The following is a 10,000-nucleotide window of genomic DNA, read 5'->3' as shown; positions in this document are numbered from 1 at the left end:
CACACACACACACACACACAAAGGCGTGATGTGTGTCGTGCATGTTCAGTGAAAGTACCGTGAAACTGGACATTATCCTCGGGGAGGAGAGGAAATTAGGAGAAAGGAAACAAGGAAAAAATGAAGAAAGGAAGGAAAGATGGATACCAGAGAATGTTTTAAAGAGGTCGTAATGTGGAGGAGGTAACCTGCAATGTTGGGCAAATAAACAAGAGACAGAAAAAGTAAAAGGATGGAAGTGGAGGAAAAGGGGATGCAGACAAGAAGGAGATGAAAAAGAGGAAGAGGAGAAAGGAAAGGAATATAAGGTGGGATGGAAGGAGATGAGGGGGAGGAAAGGAAAAAGGAAAGGAGACGATGAGAAGGAGATGACTGGGGGAGGAGAGGAATGAGGAAAGGAGGAAAGAGAAGGAGATGACTGGGGGAGCAGAGGAATGAGGGAGTGAGGGGGAGACTGAGAGGTGGGAGACAGGAGAGACAAGGCGTCCAATTCATCGGCCTCAGGAGCTCCTAAATCTGTACTGATCCTCGGGATTGTAGAGAGGATTTCATCACACAGACACACACGCACACACACACACACACAGGGCTGGCCCTGGACATCTGGGGGCCCTAAGCAGGATCATTTTGTGGCCCTGCTTTGCGGTGGATAGTGGAGTGTTGCCATCGCGAACCAGCAACTGTATGCAATCACAAACCTTACGCATTTTCTCTGTACCTCTTTGAACATGATGGGACACAATTATTTTACTGCTTATGAAGTACACTCACTGAAACAGTCAAAGTAAAGCTTACAGACTTGCCAAATGTCTACTTCTACTTTGTAAGTGTTTGAATGCTTCATAAAGCGTTTCTGTTAATGACCATGTCAGAATGTTTGTCTTCTTGCTTTTTTGGATGCATTGTCCTCTATAATGTCATCATATCTTGCTTCTGGTGTCAGCCTCCTCAGATGATTGTACACAGCCATGCTCCCCCTGAGAAAGAGAATATTTTGTTTTTACAATTAGTGTGAGCAGAAAATAATGTTAGGAGTAAGTTAAAGTAAATACAAGGTTAAATGACGTCATTTACTTATTGATTTGTTTAACTCTTACATACTGTCCCTATAGTAACCCTTCACAGCGTGGAGCAGATCATTTCTCATCTTTTATAATTACACTTGTTACCATTTTGCATTCATAAATATCTTATTGATGCTCTATTATGTGTTTTCTTTAGGTTTTACTAACTTTAAGATCGTTTTATTTCTCGACCAGACCCAGTTTTAACATGTTACTACCTAACGTCAGCTGTTATAAAAGAAAACACATTCGTAGGAGCTGGGTCTGTCTGTACACCGGAGCTGGACTGTGCTGCTAGCTAAACAGCGCCAGCATTAGCAACAATGATTCAGTTATCGACAGCTGAGCTAGCTAGCCACCAACTTAAAGATAAGATAAAGACTATAGCAAGGACAACATTTCCAAAAAAATAAGGCCCACGTCCATAGTAATTCAGTTTCTAAAAATGACCTTGCGCGCTTCTTTTGTCCGACATCCTTCTTCTTTTTCCTTTTCTCTGCCACCGATGGATAGACTCGTTTCATCTTTTTTTTTTCTCTTCTCCTCCTTGTTGCCAGTTTTTGATCAACCAAATATTATGATCCTTGCCTGCCGCCCTATCAGCAACACTGAGCATTACATTACCAACATTTGAAAGGTTTCCAGGTTATTCAGAAGTCAGTAATGTCAGGTCACGGACGGTCCGTCACAGTCAATTTGGGGGCCCCCAAGTAGCAGCGGGGCCCTAAGCAGCCGCTTAATTCACGTATAGGGAGGGCCGGCTCTGGACACACACACACAGACACGCACATACACAGACACACACTTGCAAACCACATGAAATTCCAATGTTCATTTCTTCTCTTTTGAAACTTTTTAGTTCAGATCTGCAAAACTTGCACGCCGTTGTCTCCTTACACGCCGGCCCTGAGTCCTCCGTTAATCAAACTTCCTGAAGGGCTGCAGAACGCTGAGCAACAACGAGCTGATCTGTCATCAGAAATCAGAGTGACTTTTCCCGACGTTCCTCATATAGCGCGCGGCTGATGTGTTCTTCTTCTTCCTGTCGTCTAGGTGGCGTGGAGCCCATCACAGAGGCGGCCGGGGACGGGGAGGAGCTGGCGCTTCCTCAGGAGGCGACCAAGTTCATCAAGAAGAAGCAGCCATCAAAGAAAGTCAAGAAAGGTAGGAACATCACCTCTTCTTCTTCTACTGTGCGGCTTTAAGTGAGGCGGACTGTCCTCCAGCTCTCAGACGTGTGCATGGTCACTCGACATCCTCGCTCTGCTCGCTGCCCACCGCTAACCCCTGACCAGCAGTGTTGCCAGATCTCGCGAGAGAAACAAGCAACCAGCTCTATGGAAATAAGCCCAAAATAAGCAACTTGGCTCCTTTAAATGAATAAAATAAAGCCCAACAGGTGACCGAACCTACCACATTTTGTAAAGGCCACTTGATAACAGAAGGCTATATACAGTATAAAAGCCTATAAATACATTTTTGTTTGCATCTATAGGCAACAATAAATTGACAGTAAATGCAGCCAACATAAAAACTTTGAATAACTTAAACTTTTAAACTCTTGAGGTCAGATCCAGTCCTTCAATGCACTCTCTTTCTCCTACTATTCCATTATATTTTTTTCCATAAATTCCCCAATTATTCCCGGGGATTGTCACTCTGTCGCTCTGTCAGGTGTAGTTGTGCATGTGTGTGACACGCGTGTGCGTGGGGGGGGGGGGGTTACCAAGGAAAAGGGGTTGTGGACAGATCCTTGAAAAGGACAAACTAACTATCGCGTTCATGTTTTGCTTTATTGTGAAGAGGTGGGAGAGAATCAGTAGGGGTTTATACAGAGAGCGAAGCAAGCCCAAATAAGCAACGCCACTTTAGAAAACAAGCCCAAAAACCCAGAATCCGCGACTGACAATATTTGCAAACGACTTTAACTTTTTAACAAGCGGACTTGGCAACACTGCTGACCAGATGCTGTGACGCTGATATCTGTGGACTGTCTGACACACTATCTGATCCACCTCAGTTCTCCCTCACGACATCGCACTCTGTCTCGTCTGGTTTTCCTACATGACATCATGACTGTGGTCGATCTCAGCACGGTGCCAACAGAGTTGCTTTGTCTTTTGTGTCTTCAAATCCAAACCTTTTTCTGTGAGAGAACACTCACTTTGTACGTCTTCACACAGTCCTGAAAAGTTCTAGATAATTTCAGGAGGACTGCCCCTGAAATCCTCCTGACCTGGTTGTTCACACAACCAGGTGGGGGGGGGGGGGGGAGTCTCCTGAGGTAGGACAAGTTAAAGAGAATCTCAATCTGAACTAATGAGTGGAGAAGAACATCCTGGAGAACAGGAAACATAATGCAGCAGGTTCATTAGAGCACAGAGATGGTAGAGGTGGCGTGCAGACAGTCTATGGTCGTGCAGCGAAAAAACGTCACCACCCCCCTCCCACTCGCTCCAGGTGAATTCTCCTGATTACATCCTGCTGCGTTCTCACATCAGTTCACTGTCAGCTAGTTTGCAGGAGTCGGCCGTGCCTTCTTCAACTTGTACCAACTCCTCTTGTCCACATATTTCTAAAAAATGTGTTTATGCCATTGGAAACGAAGACGTGAAAACAATGAGCACAAGAAATACCAAAGGATCAAATATCTCTGTCCCACCTTCCTTTGATCCTGGACTGAACAGTTTCATCTGACGTTCATTCTGCAAAACATTCTCATTTACAACAATATATTACTCTCGCAGTGAGTGGATTAACCACAAGTGCTGACACACACACACACACACACACACACACACACACACACACACACACACACACACACACACACACACGTCTCCTGTCACTAAGGGGCTTCTGGTTTGCATTGAGGACAAATCCGTGTTTTATGACAGTTTGTTTTTTATAAAGCGGGCGGATTGATTCGCTTTGATGGGCTCTACTTTGTTAGTGTGTGTGTGTGTGTGTGTGTGTGTGTGTGTGTGTGTGTGTGTGTGTGTCAGCACTTGTGGTTAATCCACTCAGGCGTCACTGCTAATGAGAAGGGGAGGTGTAGGAGACTTACAGAGGGCAATACAAGGATCATTAGATACACACTCACACACTCACTCACACACACACACACACACACAGTCAGAGTTTGACTCAGAGATGGAGCAGATAGACTGGGAACACGATGAACGAGTTTCAGAGATGTTAGCGTCTGTAATCCATTCTTACTGAATCAGACCCTCAGTGTGTAAGGTACAGGTAGAAAACTAGCAGACAGGTAGACTCTCCAATCCCTTTCCTGGGTCTGAATGAAATGATTGTGCAGATTTATTTCATAACTGATGCCAGAGACTTTGAGGCAAAACGCCAGAACAGCCTTTTGGTGTCGTGGGCCGCTCGGATCTCCCATAAAACAGAGTACAGATCAGTTCAAAGCTCTTATTTTCACACAAAGACACACACACACACACACACACACACACACACACACACACACACACACACACCTTCCGCCTACCTGTCTGTGACTTTAAAGTCATTAGGCGCCATGCCAACCCCCCCCCCCCCCACCCCAACACCCACACACACACACACACACACACACAGACCTTCTGTTAGAGTGCATGACAGCCTTAGAGCACATTTCATTCAATTGAAAGGCATCAAAAGGCATCACAGAGTTTGACAGAGGGAGAGGTGAGTGGCTCTCTCTCTCTCTCCCCCTCTCTCTCTCTCTCTCCCCCTCTCCCTCTCCCTCTCCCTCCCTCTCTCTCTCTCTCCCTCTCTCTCTCTCCCTCCTTGAAGAGGATGCATGAAAGACAGATGAAAGAGAGAGTGACTTCCTCTTTCTTCTTTCCTGGCACTGCGTCCCCTTTTTGTTGTTGTGCTCCTCCCCTGCAGCCCACCTGGGATTACAGACACCTTCCACATCACACACACACACATCCGGGATCAAACACACACGCACACACACCCCGGAAAGTGCAAGTCCACATGCACCTTCTTATGTGTACATACCAGAAATGCACATTAGAAGTCTAACCTTAATCTGAGCTTCCCTTCGTTTTGTCTGCATTAAGATCAGTCTGCAGTCTCGACCGTACAGATCGTACTGCATATCTCAATATAGTCCACGGTTTTGCTCCGTCCAACAAAGCGCACCCTGCCCTGCTTGGGTCCATTTCTGGAGGGCAGCAGAACGCAGCCATGAGCAGCTGTACACGAGATCACGCGGGAAGAAAGAGAAAATTGTGCAGAGAACATGTTGCTTTGTCTTTCTGAGGATGATTTGTGTACGTTTGGTGTTTTACATCATGAGGTAATACCAGGGTAAATCTGCAGAGGGCGCTAAACGGCCTGTTCTGCAAATCGCACCATATTTCACCTGACGGCTTCCAGCCTCTACTTACGCCCGTGGAGACGTTGTCATTGGTCCTCTTCTCCCGGCCACCCCCCGATGCAACAAGCCCCCAGGAAGTGTGCCCATCGTTGAAGCCAATTTTACACAGTGGCCAAACCCGGTACTGCAGGGAGAGAGACTGCATCCAAAAAGACTTTCCCCCAGAAGCCTCCATCAGGAAAGAGATGTCTATAAATCAGCAGTTACATGTTTCCCCTCCTCTCAGGTGGGTGGTGACATCATCAGCAGCTGATTGAGGCTGCACAGGTAACAAGATCTCAGGACTCAGTCGGTGTTCAAAAGGCCGGAGGAGACGTGTAGCAACACGGCTGAATTACATCGTCCTGCTGTGTCAGTCTGTCCATCACATTACAGCAACACAGCGCACAGAGCTATCAGCTTACTGTCACATACTGCGGCTGCTATTCACATCCAGCTTACACACACACACACACACACACACACACACACACACACACACACACACACACACACACAGAGACACACACACACACACACACACACACATACACACACACACACAGAGACACACACAGACACACACACACATGCACGCACGCACACATACACACACACACACAGAGACACACACAGACACACACACACATGCACGCACGCATACACACAAACACACACAAAGACCCACACATACAAAGACACACACACACACACACACACACACACACACACACACACACACAGACACACACACACACAGACACACACGCAGCAGGCAGGTTTCCTCATCCTGAACAGGATCCTCCCGGGCCATGGCCACATTTTCTGACCCATGGATCTCTGTTCTGGACGTGTGTGTGTGTTGATGTGTGTGACAGATAGAGGTCTCTGTATTCCCAGATCACCCCCCGTGAATAAAAACACAGGCAGAAAATGAAGCCTTGTTTGGCGATCACAGACACACACACACACACACACACACACACACACACACACACACACACACACACACACACACACACACACACACACACACACACACACTCTGAGGCTAAGCGTCCTTGCAGATGGAAAGTAAAATATGTGGCTCCTGAAACTGAATGTGGTGTGTGTGCGGTGTGTTTGCTGGAAATGGAGTGAGCGTGTGTAAATGTTTAATGATGTTTAGAGTGTGTAAAAGTAGGAGAGGCTGTTGGAGAAGATATCGGCTACACCTGCGGGCTGTTGGAAGAGTCTACAGACGAGTGTGTGTGTGTTTGTGTGTGTGTGTTGAAAACAGAGAGGATACACAGCAGCTCTTCTACTAACTGATAATGCTTCCTACTGTAGGAGTAAATCAAGTGACACAGCTTCTTCCCACCATAAAGTTCACAGACCTTCAGTGAATTCACATTTTGAATCTCTTAAAGAAATGGACGCAGTGGGGCAGGGTATGTGGGTATGCAAGTCGACCCAGACGTCCCTCTTCTCTTCAGCATCGTAGTCCAGCTCCTCTTGGGGGATTCCTCTGTGTTCCCAGTCCAGATGGGATTTATAATCCCTCCGGCGAGCTCTGTGCCTACACCTGGACGGAGTCTCTGTGCACACCTCCTCTGATCACTGTGTTGGACGAGACATTTCAACCAAGCTAGCAAACCACAAAGAACAATCTTCAACCCCGTCAGGTTTTGTTTTTTAGCTCTCAATAGTTGCTCATCTGATAAACATGCATCTCTGTCAGCTCTACAGCTCACAGATTAGACAACTTATAAACCATCCTGCTGATTGGACACAGGACGTCAGATATCTTCAGTTTGACTCTCCTAACAGAAGTGAACCTCCTCTCAGTCTGCAGGAGCTGAGGGTCTTCCAGGATGACCTTTGCCTTCTGATTGGCTCTTATTTGGAAAACATGGCCAAGATCCTTCCACGTGTATGTTTTGTATCTGCAGAGGATCTTCAGCTGAGTGCAACATAAGAGTTCATCTCACCTCCAACACTGCCAGCATCCAGGCATCAATCTAAGACCATTATTGATGTGAGTGCACATTAGCATGAATGACTATCTTGCTTTTATGATTTATGACTGTGAGTCATCCTTCAACCAATCAACATGTGGATCAGGCCTTACAGGAAACCTGCAGCCTCACATCTCAGCAGCAGTTTGATTCTGGGAATCTGAGGGGGGAGATGAAGCCCTTCTATGTTTGTAGACGTGGTTACTCGTTGGAATGCCGCAGGAGAAAGTATTTCTGCCTCATCAGGTGGTTACATGGCATTTTACTCGCTGTGGTGTGTTCACCTAATTACAGCTGGTTTCAGACGCGTGTCCCCCCGAGTCAAACATGTCAAATGTGTGTTCTCAAAATAACACTGCTCGCTTTTCTCATCCCAACTGGTCACGTGTTTGCTACTCGAGTCACACTTAGTGATGAGCGAGCGCTCCACGCATCCAAACGTTTATCGACCGCCCTAAATCCCAGTAATCATCAACTGTGAAGCTCTGGAATCTCTTTCTGCGCCACAGCTTCTACTTATACAACCAGTCATTAAAAGTTCTCCCTAAATATAACCGGCTTCACTGGGATGTCTGACAGTCTGTCAGGTATGTGCTCACCAGATCCAACCTTCTCAACACCAGCACGCTGCACAGTAACGTCTTCATAACGTTTCCTAGAAACAAACAAATAAAGCAAAGCCAGAGAGTTGTTCTATCCTCCACATGTCTATGTTCTGTTTGTTTTAAACTCAGCTCAGATCGTATTCTTGGAGAACTGAAGCCAAAGCAGAGAACACACTTCAAGATTAGAAAGCCAACTCTTGCTCTCATTTCCCTTCAGACAGAAGACGTTTGTCTGGCCAGATTTTGCTGTGATGTTTAGAGTGATACCACAAAGATCAGAGCAGATTTTAAATCATATTAAACATGTTCAGTATTTAATCTCTGATCACGTTGTGTTGGGAGAAGCCGAGGACTGCTGAGCATGCACTGTGTGGTACCCAATCAGCAACCTCTGGTGTTGAAAAAATGAAACCGATGCTGAAGTGTAAAATCCTGCAGTTCCCCGAGTGTCCACTAGAGGCTGGCTGCAGAAGCACAGGAAGTCACATACACACCCATTCTAAAAAGCCTTTACAGCAGAGATTAACATGTTTACAGCCTGGTTCAACAAAACAAATAGGTCTGATTAGCTCATGTCTCGATCGACACACACTGTACGTTGGGTGAATGTTTTGATGACTCATCAGTTTTGATTTGATGAAGGATAAGAGTTATTCACAAGAAGGTGTGTAGCTGACCTGATTGACAGGTGGGCGCGGTGTAACGGTTTGTCAGGAGGCTTTAAACCCGCCTCAGCTCCAGCTCTCAGCCTGTCCTTAGGTTGACTGAAAGTTAGACTGAGACAGCATTTCCAGCATGGAGACCGCCATCGATGGGACTCCAGACGGGTGACGTCACTCAGGCTTACAAACATTTATATTTACAGTGTATGGTAGGTACTGCAGAGTGTTACAAAAACACTCTGTACATGTCCAGCCCATGTTCACACTGTCTACTTCATTCATACATGTGGCTGCAGGAGCTGGGGATCAAACCCGTGACCTTCCAGTTCAGAGACGATGGACTCTACCACTAAGCCACAGCCGCCTTCAAAGTAGTATCATTTTAACATTGAATGTTTCTACAAAAGTTCCCTATCAATATGATGATCTCTTCATCTAACAGCCTTTTCACCACTTACAGAACTCTAAATTTACTCTTCAAACAAACCCAGCAGAGTCTGAAAGTCCGGATCCACCTTAAAAACAAACGGACTCCACACGTCTTCTGAACGCATTTTCAGGTGTCGTTAGAATCCCTTCAGTATCTCCGAGCCAACAAATCGGAGTCCTTTAAATTTCCCTGAGTGGGAATGGAAGGTCATCGCTGCTGACTGGTTTTAATCTCTCCGCTTGTAGCATGTCAACAACATTTTTAGGTAGCAGCATTTGCACTCCAAAGCTCGAGCATGCCGACAGAATCCCTGCTGCATGGCTATCACGCCATCTCCAGAGTTATTTGTTGGCCCCGGCTGTGTTGACGGAGCGCTGATGAGACGCTTGGCTCTTTAATGTGTGTGTAATGTTCCACTAATGTCTCTGCTCCAGTTTTATCTGATAGGCTATTCTTAGCCGGTGGCTAATGCTGGCAGTGATTACAGATAGACATGAGGACAAACATGGCCGCCCGCTCCGACCGCAGAGTGATGATGCTTAAGGCCTCCTGGAACGGAAAGTTCAGGAGTTTAAAGCCCTGAACCAGCCGCTAAGTCCCGTCAGTGACCTCATGTCGGGAGAGGTAGCTCGTTGTTATCTTTTTGTTGAACGTCAGATAATAAGGTCATATCCAGGCGTGTGTCACGTCAAGCTTCTGGGTTTTTGATCACGTTTACAATTCTCAACATTCAGGTTGTAGCAGGTTTGACGCTGTTATCTTGTGGGATCCATCCATCATTTATCTATACCGCTTTTCATGTTCGGGGTCGCGGGGACTGGAACTGATCCCAGCTGTCAGTGGGCGAGAGGCGGGGTTACACCCTGGACT

General features: G+C 46.4%; 1 protein-coding gene across 1 annotated transcript in view; it reads left to right on the top strand.

Moving 5' to 3' along the window:
• The window catches only part of LOC132983451 (protein PTHB1-like), a 62,546-nt gene that overhangs the window by 15,381 nt on the left and 37,165 nt on the right, over positions 1–10,000 (top strand). Inside the window, exon 4 of the mRNA XM_061049762.1 lies at positions 2,118–2,228. Coding sequence (XP_060905745.1) covers positions 2,118–2,228 — 111 coding nt within the window. The remainder of the gene's footprint in view (positions 1–2,117; positions 2,229–10,000) is intronic.

Source organism: Labrus mixtus, chromosome 11, assembly GCF_963584025.1.
Source record: "Labrus mixtus chromosome 11, fLabMix1.1, whole genome shotgun sequence".
Classification (NCBI taxonomy): Eukaryota; Metazoa; Chordata; class Actinopteri; order Labriformes; family Labridae; genus Labrus; species Labrus mixtus.
Note: the sequence above shows the minus strand (reverse complement) of the source record. Positions and strands in the feature narration are given on the sequence as shown.